The 19,551-nt window shown below is 57.6% G+C and overlaps 1 protein-coding gene across 1 annotated transcript in view; it reads left to right on the forward strand.

Moving 5' to 3' along the window:
* Positions 1-222: 222 nt before the first annotated feature.
* LAMC3 (laminin subunit gamma 3) overlaps positions 223-19,551 on the forward strand; it is a 35,161-nt gene continuing 15,832 nt past the window's right edge. The window contains exons 1-12 of the mRNA XM_019540811.1: positions 223-664; positions 6,973-7,277; positions 7,675-7,805; positions 9,714-9,880; positions 10,922-11,110; positions 11,605-11,722; positions 11,967-12,065; positions 12,522-12,658; positions 13,806-13,913; positions 15,871-16,072; positions 17,242-17,348; positions 17,698-17,916. Of these exons, the coding sequence (XP_019396356.1) occupies positions 283-664; positions 6,973-7,277; positions 7,675-7,805; positions 9,714-9,880; positions 10,922-11,110; positions 11,605-11,722; positions 11,967-12,065; positions 12,522-12,658; positions 13,806-13,913; positions 15,871-16,072; positions 17,242-17,348; positions 17,698-17,916 (2,164 nt within the window). The 5' untranslated portion in view covers positions 223-282. The remainder of the gene's footprint in view (positions 665-6,972; positions 7,278-7,674; positions 7,806-9,713; positions 9,881-10,921; positions 11,111-11,604; positions 11,723-11,966; positions 12,066-12,521; positions 12,659-13,805; positions 13,914-15,870; positions 16,073-17,241; positions 17,349-17,697; positions 17,917-19,551) is intronic.

Below are 19,551 nucleotides of genomic sequence, written 5' to 3' on the forward strand. Positions count from 1 at the left end.
CCCTGACCGAATGGGGATGAGACCCTCATCCTGGCGGTTCAGGCTGCTGCCTCCAGTGGGGAGACCCCAGCCCCAAGGTGGGTAGTGGGCAAAAACACTGGGGTTTAAGCACGCGGAAGCCGGGCCTTGGCCTTTCCAGCAGCATCCACAAGGTGGAACCCGGAGCGAAAGCATCCAGGCCTGGGGGCTGACCCATCCCCGCGCCGAAGGAGGGACGGCTGCGAGGCTCCAGAGACCGCTTCGGACACTGGGGAGGAAGCCGAGTGCCCTTGCTGGCTCGCCATGCCGCGAGCCCCTTGCCTCTGCCTGCTGGCTGCTGCGCTGAGCCTGGGCCCGCGCCCCGCCGCGGGGGGCATGGACTCCTGCTACGATGCGCAGGGGCGCGCCCGGCGCTGCATGCCCGTCTTCGAGAACGCAGCGTTTGGCCGGGAGGCGCAGGTGACCAACACGTGCGGGTCCCCGCCAGAGGACTACTGCCTGCAGATGGGCGACGGGCGCTCCACCCAGCTGTGCCGGCGCTGTGACATGGGCGACCCCCTGCGCCACCATAATGCCACCTACCTGACCGACTTCCACAGCCAGGAAGAAAGCACCTGGTGGCAGAGCCAGTCCATGGCCTTTGGGGTCCAGCACCCCAACTCTGTCAACATCACCCTCCGCCTGGGTAAGTGCAGCCAGAATCCCCCCATCCGCCCCGTCCCCGGGGACCTGCCCAACCAAGGGGCTGTAGGAGCCCCTCGAGTCTCCTGCTGGCTGCCCCCACCCCTCCAGCAGTCGGGGCTTGGCATGGGGTGCTGGAAAGAGACGGTCCTTGTAGTGAAGAGGGTGGCTGGTGGGTCCGGGCTGAAATGATTCCTTGTGAGCTGGCACAGAGAGATGGGATTAATTTGCTCAACAGCTGGGTGGGGGAAGCGGGACGGTCTAGCCATTGGGCACTAGCTGGAGCAGCTGGGCTTCTCTCCCTGGCTCCGGTGCTCCCCTGGGCAAGTCCTTTACCCTTCCCTGTGCCTGCCTTACCCAGCGAATGGCACGGCCCTGCCTCCAGGGCTCTCAGGAGGAGAAACACTGGAGCACTGGGGGTTGCTGGGGTCTTGCAGTGGCAGGGGACCACGAGATGGGGGTGAGATGGGGCAGGGCGCTGGCAGGGAGATTGGGAAGTGGAGCTTGTTTCTTGCTGGGCTCAAAGTGGCCAGGGCAGAGTGAGGATGTGCCAAGGGGCTGATGCGATCCAGGAGGCGTGTGAGCACCAAACATCTCTGTCACGTTGACATTTGGCACCAACATGACGCCACTACAGCTGGGGAAGGATGGCCGGCGGGGTGACTCAGCCTTGGCATGGCTGGAGCACTTTCCATCCATCATCTCACAGGGCTTTGCAGAGTGGAGGCCAGAGAGCGTGGCCCAGCACCGGGGGAGTTGCCCATGTCATGGGCGTTGTGTCACAGTCGGAGGGATGCAGAGATTATGTGACTTGTCCGAGGCCGCATGGGAAGACAGTGGCAGAGCTGGGAGGCCCCCATGAGGCTGCTAGCGTAACCTGGATCCCACTAGACCCCAGCTGCCTCTTGTCATCCAGAGGGAAAACATCTGTGTCAAACAATTAAATATTGAACAAAAAGTACCGCAGGCCAGGGCAGCCCGGGTGGGGGCCTGCAGGGGCAGCGCCGATGAAGGGTGTCTGAAGGGTGGAGTGAATGGGAATCAGTGTTTGCTGCTTCCCACGACTGCGTGGTAGCGGAGGCCGCTGGGTGTAGGCTAAGCAGCCTGGGCAGGCTGCATCAGCACCTCCCAGGAACTCCATTAACTCCAGTGCAATTACCTGGAGCAACATGACAGGGGGATCCATTTCGATGGGCTGGGTCCTCGGCTGGCTGGAAGAAGCATCATTGTCATTGATCTTGGGCCCATGAGGCCGGTTCTCACCTGCCGAGGGCCTGGCTCTGTACGTATACATTATTACCCAACCGGCCTGCCTTGGCTGGAGCCTGACCGTGCGGCGTGGTGCCTGGTGTGTTTAAGAGCTGGATGTGTTTCCCTGCTGTGTGAACGATGCTGGCGATTGCCCAGGCCTGTGATATTTCCATTGTCATTCCTAGCCTGACGGCCACCTTTATGGTGCGAGGAGGAACAGAGGCACCATTGTTCAGAGCTAAACTAATAGTACGTAGGGATGCTGTCCAGGGCTGGAGCTGTGTCGGCTCGTTGTGACTGCTCCTCGGAGACGCACGCTGAGCCTGCCCCGATGGAGAAGGTCGGCGGTGCTGCCCTCCACCCCGCTGATGGGGGGAAGCTGATGCCGCAGCCGCTGGTTCCCCAGAGAGGAGGGAGGGAGACGGGAGTAGCTCGTTTCTGCAGAGGTCGCTCCTTTCCCAACCCCCCGTGAATCGACAGACATCTGGTCTGAATCCCGGCAAGGGCGTCCTGCCTGGGATGAAAGATGCCGCCGGGTGAGCCAAACCGCCCTCGCTCCAGATCCCAACACCTCTGCAGAACCAGGGTTTGCCTTCGGACAAAGCCAGGAGAGACCACGGGCATCATCTGGCCTGGCCTGTCTCACCCATGCCACGGGGCTTTCCGGAGTCAGGGTCCATCTGCATGAGAGCAGCTCTTTTCCCCCAGCCTCCCTTTGGATGTAAACCATTTCCTGTGACGCCGGCTCCACCACAGCCCTGGGTAAAATGTTCCAGTGGTTAATTACCCCCGCATCCCGTGACAAATGTAATTCTGCTCTGAATGTGTCTCAAGTCCCAGCCATGGGATCGTGCTGTAGCTCTGATAGATGGAAGAGTCCTCTGTGGTCTGCTTTCCGTTCCCTGTGGAGATCTTATGCGCCGGGATCTGGTCACCCCCAGCCTTCCCTCGATTAAGCTGAATACATGGGGTTCCTTGTATCCCTCTCTGGAGGGCATGTTTCTCAATGCTTCTTTTAAATTCTCATGACTGTTCTCTGAACCCCTCCACGTTGTCAACATCCTCTTGAACCGTGGGCCCCAGAACTGGGCAGAGTTTTCCAACGGAGTCGCAGCTGTGCCAAATGCAGAGGTACTCCAGCCGCTCTGCTCCTGCTCCATAGTCCCCCGATGACGCATCCCTCTTGGTTAAAAAGTCATGCTGGGAGTTCACAATCAATGGGAGACCCTCCATCACCCCCAAGTCCTTGCCAGAGTTGCTGCTTCCCTGTACGGAGACCCCCTCTCCTGTAAGGTGGCCTCCCTTCTCTTCCTTAGACGTGCAGTGTTACATCTGGCCGCACAAAAACGCCTTCCTATGCCCAGCTTGCAAAGTGGTCCAGGTCACTCTGTCGGCACCCTGCCCTCTTAAAACTCCCCGTCTTTGCATCATCTGCGGGACTTCATTGTGCTGTCTCAGCCTTTCCTTTCAGGTCGTTCATAACTAATGTTAAATAGCTTGATCTCTGCAGGACCCCATTAGAAAGAGCACCTCTTTGACTGTCTGTTTAGTTATGCTTTGAACTCTGTCAATTAACCAATTCTTAATCTGTTTAGTGATGCCATTTTGGGCTTGTGTCACCGTAGTTTCTTAATCAGCATGTTGTGTAAAACCAAGTCAAATGCCTTACAGAAGCTGACACTGTCACTTTTACCAATGGAGGCTTGCAATCTCAACCACAAAAACATCAGGTTAATTTGACAAGATCTATTTTCCAGAAACCCATGCTAATTACCATTAATTATAGCATGCTTCTTTCATTCTGTATTCATCGAGTCTCCTATCTGCCATTCCATCATTTCGCCCATTTTGCTTGAAGTCAAGCTGTCAGGCTTATAACAACCTAGATCATCCCATCTACCCTTTTGAGACATAGCATGACATTAGCTTTCTTCCAGCTGACTTTGTCAGCGTTTCGAGGTGATGGACGATCAGGCCGAATGATCCAGCCATCTCGGCCAAATCTTTTAAGACTCCACACGCGTGAACTTCTTGGACCTGCCTGCCGTAGACTGCCTGGTCTTAGCGGCGTTCCTAGAATCTGCCAGTCTACGCAACCTCTTCCTTTGCCCCCGGGGGACCAGGATGGACCTGTTGCCTCCTATATCTGAATCCTTGTGCAACTGCTTTCTATTTTGTCCTGGGGGACTACTGCTTGGCTTCTGCATTGGAGACCTTTCAGGCTGACAGTAATACTCCATCTGCCTGTCATGTTTTGCATCAGGAAACCACGGGGAATTTTACATCCTTCGACCCCTTTTGCCTCTTGTGAGATGGGTAAATATTATTCCCCCCGTCTTACATCTAGGCAAACTGATGCACAAACAGAAGAGAACGCAGGAGTCCTCCTTTAACGGTCTGATCGCAGGCCCCGTAGTGCTTGTTCTTCCCTCCATCCTGTATGTCAGATCTTCTTCTGACTTGATTTAAAGGCGAAACCATTATGTGCTGGAGTTTCTCCCTTGGTGACAGCCATGTCTGTAGTCATGGGTCAATGGGGAGCATCACTGGAGTAACAGAGAGCGTTGTAACTTGAAGCCACTTTCTGGATCGGGACCTAACTCCAAAAGCTTCCTTGTTGGTCAGTGCTTTGTTCCCTGGACGACTTGGATGCCTGAACCTGGGAACCCCAATTTTCCTCTCCTCCCTTCTTGCCCCGAACCGGAGCTTATCCCACAGGGTTCGGTTGCTGGTTGTTTGTTGACACAGTGCACAGACCGACTTCTCTCCCAGAGGAAACTGCTCTGCCCGTTGACTGCTCTGACCTCCCTCTGTTTTCCTAGACACCCCCCAAGGAATTTCCTGTCTGGGAATAAACCCACCCAAGACACTGAGAGTCCCAGAGTCCTCCAAGGTGTGGGGGACGTCCCCAGCACAGAGAGCAGCACACGCTTTGTACCCATGGCCTCTCTGATCCACTCCAGACCCCTGTACCCTGCGGGAATGCCCGTTCGTGCCAGCCACCCACAAGGCCTATTTTCTGCCTCCCTGAGAGCCATATCGAGCCCCGCCAGACTCAGCTTTCCCAAAATACTGTATTTCTCTCTGGCTAAATGCACGTATGCATCAGAAAAAGCAACCAAATGGAAACAGGTCAGGGAGCCCAGAGGTCATCGATGCATTCATCCCTCAACGGCATCAATTTAGGCAGCTCCCGGAGGCTGATAGAGAGGAGCAGAGGGCAGTCGGGATGGCTGGAGAAGGTGGATCGAACCACCGGGATGGGCCGGATCCTGGGAGGGGCTGCGTCTCCATGTCACTGAAGCCGTGGGAGCGCAGGGTGCGGGCAGGAGCTTTGGCGCTTGGCTTAGACCCAGCCTTTGTGTGAGGTTGCGTCTTCAGGGAGTTGAGTTGCATCCAGCTTTCTCCCCAACGCCTGTGTCTCTTGCAGGGCTAGTCTCTGGTAGGCTGTCGGGCCTGGCGGTCCGGGACCGCCCTACTGCCCAGTCCCTCGCAGAGGTCCCCCCCGGGCTTGCAGGAGCCCGAGTTAACTCGGTTCCTTTAGGGGATTCTTGCAAAGTCACAGCCCGTGGCTGACATGGTCCATATGGGCCCAATTAAAGGTTTGTTGTCTTAGTCCCGAAATAACCCCTCTAACATCCCAAACTCATTATCTTTTCAAATAAAGCCAAGGCTTGTAGCTAATTATGGAGGAAACCAGTCTTTGAGCTGGCCCAGCCCTTTGTCTCGTACAATTAAGCAGTTTGATATTCGTATTTAGTCTTTTTCTTTAACTCTTAGAGGTGGTTTCAGGGTTGGGTTGAAGGCCCCGGAGCCTGGAGTCCTCTGCCGCTCCTCTCTACAGCCAACGCAACAGCAGCGCTGCACAGCCCTGGCTTTGAGGATACCAAGATCTGCTCCCCCCAAACTGCACCTTTCCTCGTGCTGCCCAAAAGAAGCCAGTTAGTGATGCTGGACTTGATGGGCCTCTCCTTTCCACTGGTTTTGCACTGCTCTGGTTCCCCGGGGCCAGCTCAAGAGCTGGCACCAATTGGCATGATGGCATTGGCCTTGCCATTGGTGCAAGTGAGTCGTTGGCTCGCTGGCATTGCTCCTCAGTGGCATAGGTGAGATCTGAACTGGGTCCAATGTGCAGGAAGGGTTTTGTAATGGGGGTATCCGCGCCCCGGACTTGGGCTCAAGACCCAGCAGGCTTGTTGCACCAGCGTATCTGGGCAGTGGTTTGGGCACAGTCGTGCTGGGTCGGATTTCAGCAGGCACCAGGATCTGAGCGCCCGTGTCCCAGCTCTGACCCCAGTGTGGATGGGCTGGCCAGTTCCTAACATCCAGTCTCTTCCTTCCCGTTGTTGGCATGCGGCAGCGTCTGAACAGCAGCCGCGTTGCTTTCTTTGGACTGACATATCTGGTTGTGTATCAAGAGAAACAAAAGAGGCGGAAGTAAACGTGGGGCTTGGAGTGGCAGGCTGCAGGAGCTGGTATGTGCTGCCCGGAGCTGATGCTGTGCTGTGCTGAGCGAGAGGAGCGTGTGGCCACTCTGTGAGCAGCCCCTGCCCACCTCGGGTTAACCTGGGCCGTGCACAGAGGAGGGCGCCCTGGCTGCTCTGATCTCCTGTGTTTCTCAGGGCAGCTTGTCTTCCCAACTGGCCCACCTCCCCTCCTCGTTCTAGCCATTAAATCTGGAAGCTGATGTTGTGCTTGTGCAGAAAGCGGCAGTCCGGGGGCTGAAGTCTTCCACCCAAGAGGTACAGCAGGGGCAGCCACGTGTGGCTGGGCATCAGGAGTCCTGAGCATCAGGACTCCGGGGTCGTTTCAGACCCGTAAAATGAGTTTATTGGTTCTTAAACTCCTTGCAGTTTAGAAGTACATGGCAGGGGTTTCTTATGGGGCATAACATATATAGTGTGTCCTGGTTACCCCATGACCCCATCTTTGGTGCAATATGTCACCAGATTTTGGCAGGCACGTGGAAATCGGAAGTCCTTCACACCCCAGGGAAGCTCTGCAGGCTCTGGGGAGCTCACTGTCCTCCTCGCTGTCTCCTCTTCTCTCCTCTCGCACCAGGGAAGTCGTACGAAATCACCTACGTGCGGCTGAAGTTCCACACCAGCCGGCCGGAGAGCTTTGCCATTTACAAGCGCAGCCGCGCCGGCGGGCCCTGGGTACCGTACCAATACTACAGTGCTTCCTGCAAGAAGACGTACGGGAAACGGGAGAGGCAGTACCTGCGGCCCGGTGAGGACGAGCACGTGGCCTTCTGCACTGAGGAGTTTAGTGACATCTCCCCGCTGAGTGGGGGGAACGTGGCCTTCTCTACCTTGGAAGGCCGCCCCAGCGCCTACAGCTTTGACCAGAGCCCCGTTCTGCAGGTACCAGGGTTGGCTGGGGGTGGGTGCATGGATGGTGGTAGCTCGGGGGAGTTGCCTGTGCTCAGAGATCAGCGCCATTGCCAGTGCTCTGATTATCGTGGTGTGGGTGCCGCAGAGATACCCGCTCGAAGGCAAAGAGAGCGACTCCACTCCTAATGCCTTTAGGAGATGGTGGGAGCCTGTGTGCATCCACATGTGTACGTAGGAAGGCACAGATGAGCCAGGCTTGCATGGGTTGGATTTAAGGGGTCCTGCTGGGCTATATCCCATGGTCCAGACTCCCATGGTAGCTATTGCCCCTTCTGCTCCATCTTGTAACAGAGCTGCTGACTCTGTTTCCTAGTCTGGAGGCATTTGCCTGAGCCATTCCTCATATGCTGTGCCCTGGGTTTTGCAGGACTGGGTGACTGTCACCGACCTGCTCATCTCCTTGAATCGGCTCAACACATTTGGAGATGACATCTTCAAGGACCCCAAGGTGCTGCAGTCCTACTACTATGCCATCACAGACTTCTCCGTAGGCGGCAGGTAGGGGGGCTGCCAGGCTGGTGAAAGGAGCAGTGTGGAGCAGGAGGGAACATATCTCTGAGCATAAGACCCAGACTCCTGGGTCCTGCCTCCAGCTCTGCAGCTCAGTGGCTGTGTGACCTTGTCACGTCACTTAAATCTCTCCATGCCTCTGTTTTCCCATCTGTAAAATGGAGCTGATACCACACAGCGGGACCCTCCAGTGAGAATCCTTTACACCTGAGCTGTCCCATGACACAGGGCACCACGTACGTTCATTGGCCATCCTCTGTCTTGGTCCTTCCAAAAAGCCCTCTCAGTGGCATGAATTTAGTGGAGTTCAAGGGTCGTCCTGTCTCTGCCTAAATGTCCCTCATTACAGCCCCTGCTCCCCGGAAAGCTGGAGCTGCAGGAAAGTTCCTGCTGTGGGAGGGATGGGGAACTTCCAGGTGCAGCTGACGGAGACCCCTTTCTGGGAAATGGAGCCGGGCACGAAAGCTGGTTGTGGGAATCTGCTTGTGTGGGACGGGCCTTTGCACAATTAGAAACCTAAAATGCAGCTTCATTGTAGCCAGAAGGAAGGGTGCTTCCCATGCCATCAACTGAAGCAAAGCCCAGGGACAAGCGTGGCTGGTGGTAGCTGCAGACACCCTCCAGGGCCTTGCAGATTCAATGCCAGCCCGCTTATTCCCATAAGGCATGTGGCCACTTCCTTGCTGCCCCTGGCACTGAAGCCTGGGGGCACACTGTTGGCAGGAGGGAAAGGCTGTGGGTGGAGGGCTGAGGGATCCTGTCTAGGTGAGCTCGTTTTCCTTTCATCTGCCACATCAGCCCAAAATTACCCTTCGGGAGCCTGCAGAGGACACTTGGCATCTTGAGGATGAGCTGGGCAAGGGTTGCGTTCAGTGCTGGTGAGGAACCACCCTGGATATGCCAGCCCTTCCTCCCAGGCTCCCAAGTGGAGCAAGCCTGTGTCTACTCCATCTCGCTGCTCCTGCCCCATGTCCCAGCGCCCCTTGAGAGCAGCGCCCCGTGCTCCGGGGCAGAGACACAGCCAAGAAGCAGGGTGGGAGAAGTGCTGCAGGCTGCAGGAGGAGCAGCCTTGACCATCTCGAACACCCCGGGCCCAAACAGCTGGAGTTTGTTAGTGCTAGATTTAGGCCACCCTCAGTCTGAATGACCTCATGGCTGGATCTGCCGGGGAGTGCATCGGGGAAGGGGCAGCAGCTGGCTGGCCTTGAAGCAGCCTGGCCTCTGCTCCTGTCTCTCCCCCTCTGGCGCGGGTGACGTCCATCCTGTCCAAAGCCAGTCACAACAAATGACCTTCCAGGGGGCCCAGAAACTACTACCCCAGGCCCTTTCAGGCTTCTCCGTTCCAGCTGCTACCGTGGACGCGGTCTGTGGGCTCCATCCTCCCTTCTTGGTGCGTGCTGGAGGCAGCTGCCCCATCCAGCAGACCAGAGCTCTCCCCTGCCAAACGGCTGGGAGCTGGTCCCAAACGGGCCTTGCTTTGCATGCTTCTGCTACCGTGGCTTAGAGCAGGGCACCTACAAGAAATAGCCTCCTTTCATCTTCCGGCTGAGATTCTCAACATCTCGCTCACTTCTGCCTCCATCAGTCCTTTACCTTTTTCCAAACCCTTCCTGGATGCACATATGTTGCGAGGGGCCCAGTGTACAGGCCCGAGGGGTAGCTGATCAAGGGATGCTGCTCACTCTGGCTGCCACCTCGAGATAACACCTTAGTGCAACCTCTCTGAGTCCATTACGGCTTGGGGCACATCCTCCTAGGGCTTCCCTGCGGGCAGTGCAAGCTGAGTCCAAACTGGGAGGGAATGGCTCTGCTGAGCCAGATGCTCCCTGCGGCTTAAGGTCTGCAGGAGCTGAAGGCAGGTGGAAACCGTGGCTCTCCCCCTCTGGCCCCTTCCAGGTGCAAATGCAATGGCCATGCCAGCGAGTGTGCCCCGAATGAGGCTGGGCAGCTGGCTTGCCTCTGCCAGCACAACACCACCGGCGTGGACTGTGAGCAGTGCCAGGCCTTCTACCAGGACCGGCCGTGGGCGCGCGGCACAGCAGAGTCTGCTAACGAATGCCTCCGTGAGTACCCCGATCCTGTGCCATGTGTCTGTGGGCTCTCTCTTGGCTACAAGGTGCCAAGGGGATTTTTTTTACCCATACTTGTGGCAGGAGTAGGGAAGAAGCGGCAGCATTTGGGGGAAGTCACTGAGCCTGCTGGCTGCACCGCAGGGCAATCTCCTCCCAAGAGCACTGTCCTACTGGGGGTAGGATGGAGGGCCAGCATCTCTGGCCTGAATTCATCTCCCGTAATGCCTCTGGTGCCTCAGGGGCGTCAGGGTGCATCCTTAGGCTCATGACTGCCGGGGAAGGCACAGCTGGGGCCTCCTCTGTGCTCACTCCACACTTACCAGGTCAAGCTGGTGCCCTGCCCTGCTCCAGGAGGGAAGCTCCAGCCCTGCTACCAGCATTGGAAAGCTGTGTCTACTCTCTCAAGGGGGCTTTTCTGCATAGGTTGCAGGGTCCAGTCCCTGCCCAGTGGGTCATGGTTGACCCAGGGGGTTGCAGTAGGCTGTGGGTCATAGCACCTGATGCCCAGCAAAGTCATTTCAGCATCTTTGATTGCCCCTGGGGCAGTCACGTCTCCTATTCCCCGGCATACAAAAGAGACTGGCTGCCACGTCATACGAATGTGGTGAGAAAATGCCTGCCCTGGCACCTTCTGTGCCCAGAGGGAAACCCCCAGAGCCCTCTGTTGTCAGTGCACGCAGCAGCCAGGCTGAGGACCTGCAGAGCAGAGCACAGCCCTCCACCACCATCTCTCTCCAGCATCCCAGGAGTGTGGGGGGCAGATTTTGGGGGCAGGGACCGTGCATTTTTGTGCCTGAGACTCCTCAGTGTTGCTGCAGCGCAACACAGGGCAATGCGGAGAGGTGATGGAGGGAGAAAACACGAGCCCTTCACTGCCGGGGACCTAGGCTGGACCCAGCTGTGGTCCTTGATGGTGGGTCCATGTCGAGGCCCAGGCCTTCCTCAGCCTCCGACAGCCATGCCGACCCGCCACCTCTGGCTGTCCTCTTCATCCCCTGTGAAGTTCCCGTTCTCTCTCCTTCCCCGGCACAGCGTGCAACTGCAGCGGACACTCAGACGAGTGCTTCTATGACCGGGAGCTGTACCGCAGCACTGGGCACGGCGGGCACTGCCGCCACTGCCGGGACAACACGGACGGGCCGCGCTGCGAGCGCTGTCGGCCGAATTTCTACCGCTGGGATGGGTGGGCAGCCTGCCAGCCCTGCAGCTGCAACGTGGCAGGTAGGCGGGGCAGCGGGGAGCACGCTGGCAGGGGCATGGCTGATGCCACAGCCCCATCTGCTGCTCCAGCCACCCTCGGGATGGGTCTTGGGGCAAGTTTACTCTAGGAGAGGGTACCGGCAGGGCTCAGGGCTGCTGGAAGCCCAGTGCAGATGGCCAAATGGGCTGTGAAGGGGTTTTGCCAGAACATCTTGTTTCACTCACTGCTCTGGAGTCATCTGAACCTTTGGTTACCCCAGCACACCTCTCTGGGACCCCCAGGCCCAGCCTGTGCACTGCGGAGCTGGAGGGAAGCATGCTCTGGGCTGGGGGCAGGGACAGGAATATGGGTGTCAGTAGCTCTGGGGCAGGCCTACCTAAGCTGTCCCCTTGAATTCCTGGGTGGAACAAGCCTTAAATGTCCACGAGTGTGTCTCCCCCGCTTGCCCTTGCCCTCCTCCAGACTCCCTGGCTTGCCCACTGTCGCAGCCTTGGCACCTCTCGGTCCCCCGCAGGGTCCCTGCAGCTCCAGTGTGACAGCTCCGGAGCTTGCCCCTGCAAGGCCACCGTGACCGGCTGGAAGTGCGAGCGCTGCCAGGACGGCTTCCACTCCCTCAGTGAAGGGGGCTGCAGGTGAGAGGCCTGAGCCCAGATGCCCTGGGCTTTAGGAGTGCAGACCGGCACCCCCGCACCCATCCCACCCCTCTCCTGGGCTGTGGGGGTGGGGGTTCAGTGCTGGGCTCCTCTCTGCATCCCGCCCCAGAGAGCAGCATCTACCTGGCCTGAGCAGCAGGAGGAGGGGAGGCCTCGCAAGTGCCGGTAGGGGATGAGCTGGGGCACGGGGTTTGCTCTCACCTCGTGGTTCTCGCCCCCGCAGGCCCTGCGACTGTGATCCCGCTGGCAGCGTGGGGACGTGCGACCCCAACTCAGGGCGCTGCGCCTGCAAGGAGAAGGTGGAAGGGCACCTGTGCAACATGTGAGCTGAGCGGCTCCTCAGGCTGTGCCCGGGGCAGTGTAGGATGGGGGCAGAGGCAGGGCTGGGGAAGTGCCTTCCCCTTTGGCAGTGGGGGTGGAAGCCCAGCCTGCCTCCGTGCAGCGCCTCGTGGCTGTAGGGGGAACCAGGAACGTCGTTCTTGCTTCCAGCGGGGCTTGGAGCAGAGATGGGAGAAGGGGAGAGCTCCCCACTTCTTGCTGGAGAGGAAAGGACTGCCCTGGCCTTGCAGCCAGTGCTGCCGCGATGGTTCATTTCCCCAAACCCCCTGCAGCGGTGCCGGCTTGAGGGGCTGGGATCAGGATTGGCTTGGAGCAACTTTCCTCCTTCGGGCTCAGGCACACACCCCCTTCTCCCCATGCTGCGTGGGGCTGCGAGGGGAGTAGCTGTGAGCTCCCCCTGCCCCGTTCATAACAGTGCATTTCTTCTCCCTGGTGCCAGATGCCAGCCTGGCTCGTTTAACCTTGAGCCCCACAACCCCGCCGGCTGCACCAGCTGCTTCTGTTACGGCCACTCAAACGTGTGCACAGCGGCCACCGGGTACGAGGTGCATCGCATCCACTCCGACTTCAGCCAAGGTACCAGCCCGCCGGCCTGGGAGCAGCACAGCTGGCTGCTTTGGAGGAGATGGTCACAGGCAAAGAGGTCTCCCCCCACAGCCCTGGGCCCCCTGCGCTCCTCTGGGGCGTAGTCGCTGTGTTGCCACCCCGGCTCGTAGCAAGGTGCAGCAGGCTCCTGCTCACCCTTTGCAGAAGAGGTGGGAAGGGTCCAAAAGGACTGCTCCCTCCTCTGAGCTCTCGTGTCGGCGTCACAACCTCAGCCGAGTCGCTGTGTGTAGCCGGGCTCATCCCCACTGGGGAAAGGCGCCTGGATGAGCACAGCTTTGAGGGGACAGGAGCAGGGTGGTCTCTGCCAGCTCTGCAGCCGGAGGGGCGTGCACGGGGCTGAACGCCGGTCCCCAGGCTCTATATCCGAGGAGACTGTGCCCTCTGCCGAGGATTCGGGGCAACAGCAACATCAAACCCTGCAGCTGGTCCAGAAGCTGCTCTCCCACCATCCGTCTGAGGGCTCCACCTGGGAGCTTGTCCCCTCTGATGGGACTTGTCCCGTGGCTTCAGGATGGGGGTGTGCGGAGAAAGGCCTGAGAAGCTGAATCAGCCCTTCCTGGCCCGGGGGAAAATATCCTTATGGCTTTGCCAGGTGGTAGCTCAGCTCTGCTTATGAATGCTCCCTGACCTGGGCACTGCTGCCCAGAGACCCGGAGGGTGAAGATACCTCAAGAAGAAGTGTGTCCTGATTGAACTAAAAATGCCATGTCCTTCGCGGTGTGGACATGACGCGTCCCCTAGCTCTGGAACGGAAGTAGGGCCTGATCTAGCCCATGCAGGGGTGGCCCCGGGAGGGACGTGACTCTCAAATGGGCTGGACGGTCAGTGGCTCGGCACCCGCCACTGTTCTCACTGCTCCATGCTTCCCCCGCTGATTTGGGGTGCCCCCACTGTGCTCCTGGCGAAGCCAGAGAGGGCTCATGGGATAAATTTGGGCTCATTCGGGTCAGGGGTTCCTTGAATATGGAAAGGCTGGATGTCCACGTAGCCTTCCTTCATGACCCTCTGGCCAGGTCAAGACGTTTTGGGGGCGGATGGTCGTTCCTCATTGAACCCCCCTTGCTGGCTCTCCGGTCAGGCCAGCGGCCCGCTCAGGTGTTGTGTATCCGTCACGCAGGGCCCGAGGGCTGGAAAGCCGAGGCAGCAGGTGGCAAGGAGACTCCTCTGCATTGGGCCAAGGGGAAGATCTACCTCGAGCAGGAGCCAGCGGATTTCATCGCGCCGGGTACGGCCCGGGTATCGGTGAGGGGTGTCGGGACGGTGGTCATTATGCGGCTGCAGCAGAACCCGCCCTGGGGTCGGTTGTTTAAACCATCATCTGTGGATGAAATCATGGTGCCTTCAAAGCCAGGCAGAGTGCCCTGATGCTCGGTTTTATCTCCTGCCTTGCCGTTGATTTGCTGGGTGAGCTCAGGCAGCAGTGTCCCTTCCTGTTCAGTACATCCCTGTCTAGGAAATGACTCTCACCTCTATTGGGGGGAGTGTTTGGAGAGCTGCAGGTGAGCAGCACTGTGTAGGAGCTGGCCATTTCCCCTTGTCCATCGGGGCTGTGGGTCTTCTTGCCACGAGGGGGAATTCATGCTGCCAAGAGTGTGGTTATAGGGAGGCCTGGGGGCTGCACACCGCAGGCATGCTGGCTGAAACATGGCGTTAGAAGTGGCATCCCGGTCACAGATTCACAGAAGTTCAGGGCTGGAAGGGACCTTGGGAAATCATCGGGTCCTGCCCCCTGCCCTGGGCAGAAAAGACCGCTGGGGTCAAATAACTAGCCCTGGGGTCCATCTAGCCCCGTCCCCGACAGTGGCAGGGGTGGATGCTATAGCGGGAGAGCATTGAAATGGGTATTTCTTGAGTGATCTGTCCCCTATTCAACACCCTCTCTGGCATCCACCATTATTGGCTCTAGAGATGCCAGAGGAAACATCTTGAACCGCCCTGCTCAATAGCCACTAATAGATCTATCATCCACGAATCCATTTTCGACCTGGAGGGACGTGGGCAGTGGGGTCCCCCAGGGCTCGGTCCTCGGGCACGCACTGTTCAACACCTTCAGCAGTGACTTGGACAAGGGGGTAAAAAGCACCTGTTCAAATTTGCTGATGACACTAAGATGTGGGGGGACGTGGGCACGCTAGAAGGGGGGAATAGGCTGCAATCGGACCTAGACAGGTTACAGGGGTGAGCGGAGGAGAACAGGATGGGATTCAACACTGACAAGTGCAAGGTGCTGCACCTGGGGAGGAAGAACTGGCACCATACCTACCGGCTGGGGAACTCCCTTCTCGTCCATGCAGAGGCAGAAAAGGATCTGGGGGTCATCACTGACTCCAAGATGAACATGAGCCGGCAGTGTGGGGACGCGGTCAGGAAGGCCAGCCACACCTTGTCGTGCATCCACAGATGCATCTCGAGCAGGGCCAGGGAGGTGATCCTCCCCCTCTGTGCGGCACTGGTCAGGCTGCAGCTGGAGTACTGTGTCCAGTCCTGGGTGCCGCACTTCAAGAGGGATGTGGACAGCATCGAGAGGGTCCAGAGGAGGGCACTCGCATGATCAGGGGACAACAGGGCAGGCCCTATGAGGAGAGGCTGCGGGACCTGAACCTGGCCAGCCTCCACAAGAGAAGGCTGAGGGGGGATCTAGTGGCCTGTTACAAACTAGTCAGGGGGGACCAGCAGGCACTGGGGGAGTCCCTGGTCCCCCGAGCACCGCCAGGAGTGACCAGGAATAACAGTCACAAGCTGGCAGAGGGGAGATTCAGGCTAGACATCAGGAGGCGCGACTTCACGGTCAGGGCGGCTAGGATCTGGAACCGACTTCCAAGCGAAGTGGTGCTGGCTCCTACCCTGGGGGGCTTTAAGAGGAGGCTGGACAATCACCTTGCCGGGGTCGTTTGACCCCAGTACTCTTTCCTGCCACGGCAGTGGGTCGGACTCGATGAACTGCTCAGGTCCCTTCCGACCCGACCAACTATGAAACTATGAATTTATCCAGTGCCTTTTTGAACCTGGCTCTGCTACCTGCCTCCACCCTGTCCCGTGGCAATGAACTGCACAAGCTAACGACACATTCATTACAAGTTCTGCCACTGACATCGCTCAGAGCAGGATCGGGCCCAGAGGGTGGGAGAATCTGGTTCATCCCACGTCTTACCGACTCTTCCCCCTTCCTTTCGCTTCCCCAGAGAAGTTCCTTCACGACCAGCACCTCAGCTATGGGCAGCTCCTCTCACTGCACATCCGAGTGGAGGGGAACGAAACTGGACCCTTGGCGTTTCCCATCGGGCTGGTCTTGGAGGGAGACGGCATCGTGGTGTCATCAAGCTCGTCGGCACTGCCAGGCGGGGACAGCCAGTCCCTCCCTGCCGAGCATGAGGCCACTTTCAGGTACAAGTGGTCTGAGTCCCCCGCCCTGATCACGAGCATCCATGTCCCCAAAACCCAGCAGCGCACCTGGCCCCACTGTTGGCAGAAGCCGGCAGAGAGGGTGCAGGCCTTCGAGACCTGCAGAAAGCCGAGGACAGGCCAATAGCTTGAAGCTGCAGCAGAGTAAGTTGATATTGGACCTCAGCAAAAACTTCTCCACTGTTAGAGCAGTGAGTAGACACCTAGGGAAGATGAGGACTCTCCATCAGTGGAGGTGTGCAAGGAGAGCCGCTGGTCCGGGGTAATATCGGTGTAGTGATGCCTATGTTCTGCTGTGGCAATTCCCCAGGTTTCTGGGCTTGGTGGTTGCCACCTGGGTCTGGGAGGAAATTTCTCCCCACGCCTTGCCACTGCATGTCTCAGAGGTTTTTTAAGCCTCCCCAGAGGCACTGGCTGTCGTCTGTCGCCAAAGCTGGGGATTGTGACTGGACTGTGCCTATGCTTCTGCTGGGATTTAAACCCGGAGGGTCCTGGCTAGAGGGTCTTGCCCTTCTGCTCAGGGTCAAACCGATCGCTGTATTTGGGGTCAGGAAGGAATTTTCCTCCGTGGTCAGACTGATACCACCTGGGAGCGGGGGCACAGCCTCTTCCTGGGATCTCTGGAGGGTATACTAACAACTTTACAGAAGCAGGACGTTGGCCACCATGGCTTCACCTGGGGCAGGTTCGGATGTGACGTCTGGTGTTGTGTCAGGGTTGACTGTAGTTTTACCAAGGGGCCAGACAATGGATGTGCTGGGATGGTTTGGGACAGGGAGGATCCTGCCTCAGGCATGGGCTTGGACTCAGTGACCTCTGGAGATCCCTTCCAGCCCCACTTCTGCCAGCACCTTCCCCTGGGGCTAATTTCGCCTTGCTTTTCTCCCCAAGCAGCCTCCTTCTCTGTTGCCCGTGAACACATGTGCATGCATGCACTCACACCCACACCCATATCCGCACACACACCACAGGGAATCGGGGCCTGAGCCTCCTCTGGTAATTCGTAGGCATACCTCCTGCCATTCCCCTGTCTCTGATGCAGCTGGGCCTTTCCCCGGCCAAGGGATTTCCCCAGCCTACCCACCCCAGTGCGCGCAGGGCAGCTGTAGTGGGTGAGGCCACACCGCTCCTTCTGGGCTGGTTCCCCACAGGCTCCATGAGGTGGAGATGGACCCCTCGCTGTCATCCTTCGACTTCCAGCACCTGCTTTCCAACCTGACTGCCCTCCGGATCCAGGCTGGTAGCAGCCAGGCACCACGTAAGTGACCCCTGGCAGCCAGGAGGCAGCTGCTTTGTAGGGAGCCTGTCCCTCCAGGGAAGGGCTGACTGCAGCTTTTTGCAGACAGTGGGTGCTGCAGTGGGTAGCCCTGCAGTGAAACGGGGATATGGCATCCTGGGAAGTGAGATTTCACCTTATCGGGTCTCCAGGGAAGAGACTGTCTCCACCTTTTTGTGTGTGCAACCCCTGGCACAGGCAAGGCCCTGGCTGGGATTGAGGGCAGCCCTAGACAGGGCATTAAATGAGACAACATTGGGTTCCCCTCCCAAACTGACAGTTCATGGGCGGGTTCCTCTACCCACTTTAACTCCCTTTCCTCCTTCCGCAGGCAGGGTCTCCTTGCACGAGGTCCGGCTCACCTCTGCTCGGCCGGGGCTCTCCTCGCCCGCGTCCTGGGTGGAGGACTGCGTCTGCCCACAGGGCTATGTTGGGCAGTTCTGCGATTCCTGCGCACCTGGTTTCAAGAGAGAGGCTCCCTTTGGCGGGCCCTTCTCCAGCTGCATCCCCTGCACCTGCAACCAGCACGGCAGCTGTGACCCCAACACAGGTCCGCGCTCCCTCCCGGTGACTTGTCTTTGCCACTGCATGATCTTGCCTTCCTTTACAGGAGACCGTCCTGGCCATCTGCTCATTCCCTGGCTTCCCAATTAGCCATATAATTACCTGGCAATTACGCTGCAAATCATAGATAATAGCTCTGCATAATTGCATGTTCCCAAAGAATAGTAGGAAATGATGCCGGGAGCTCTAGCACCCAACGTCTCTAAGTTTTTAATCGCTGGGTGAACTACAAGGGGCTACTTTCTGGCAGAAATACCTGACTAACTGCAATGTTACTGGTGATAGTAGGTGATAAGAAGTCACACATCTACCACTGTGAATATATCTGGGGCTGGAGAAGAGAGAGCATAAGGAGGAATGAAATGCATTGAAAGGCAGGAAGTGTTGGTCATAACCATGTTGGTCTAAGGACATAGGCCGACAAGGTTCTTTGGGTAAATGTGATATCTTTTATTAGACCAACTAAATAGTTGGAAAAATTGTTCTTTACAAGCTTACCAGGTAGAACTACCCTTCCTCAGGCATAGGAAGAGTCTGCTGTTGTTTTGTGTTCTCCTTGAAAGGCAGGAAGCACTGATAAAGGGTGGTGGAGCTATTGGAAGGCGAGTGAGCCTAGCAACAATGCTTGGGGTAGGTATGAGGAGCAGAGATAAGCGGCAGAGAGTCTGGGTGGGTGATGGTTGCTGCAGCAGAGCTGAGAGCAAATCAGCGTGGGCAAGGCAGGGGAGAAAGTGAAGAAGAAATGGATTATGGGGGCTATGGAGGAGGAATGAGGGGTTTAACAAAAGAGCTAGAGAGATCCTGAGACTGTATGGTACCTGCCTTGGGACCGCGTGCTGCAATGCAGCTCTGGTCCTGCTACAGGAGTTTACATGTGTGCACACACATGCACATGGCTGGGATGTGTGGCTGGATGTTTTTCACATGTGTATTAGGACTCGAAGGTCCTGTGCAAGGAAATGCACACTGTCTGCATGTCACTGCAGTTGGGAGGCTTGGGATCCTTGTCCTGCTCTGAAGGCTGGTTCAGAGAAGAGGTCAGTGAGGTGGTTAATGAAGCATGTGTGGCTGTGTCCACACTGGGCAGGTGCTAGAACGTGTGGCAACAGAGCCTGAGACCGCCAGCCCTGTGCTGAGCCCTATTGTGCTCTTGTGTGCCCCGTGGCCTTTCGGTGGCTTGCTGGAATGGGATTTGGGATCCTTTGTTTAGCATCACTGGCTGAAAGCCCTCTAGTTAGCTGCATGCAAAGTGGGGCTTAAGTGCTGCACTGCTACTGATGAACGGGCAGAGAACTTCAGAGGCAGAGGCAGACAGCCATGGAGGAACTGCAGGGAGGCGAGGGGTGATTATCAGGCCTTAATCTGTCCAGGCTGCAACCTGAATCCACACTGTAAAATGAGTCGCTGCTCACGTTACAGCAAGTTGTTTGGGTTTTTTTTTAATATAGTTTGGAAATTTTTTCATGTACCGGGTCAAATTAGCCAGGTCGGTTCTGAATTCTTTGAATCGTTCAAAAGTTTTATGTGGCCCCACTACCAGCAAGTGTTCTCCACCTCAGGCTTTTCAGCCTGGGGCTTCAGATACTTCCGAATCCTTTGACAGGCATCCTACTTTTATTTA

Source organism: Crocodylus porosus, unplaced genomic scaffold, assembly GCF_001723895.1.
Source record: "Crocodylus porosus isolate Cpor-Errol unplaced genomic scaffold, CroPor_comp1, whole genome shotgun sequence".
Taxonomy (NCBI): domain Eukaryota; kingdom Metazoa; phylum Chordata; order Crocodylia; family Crocodylidae; genus Crocodylus; species Crocodylus porosus.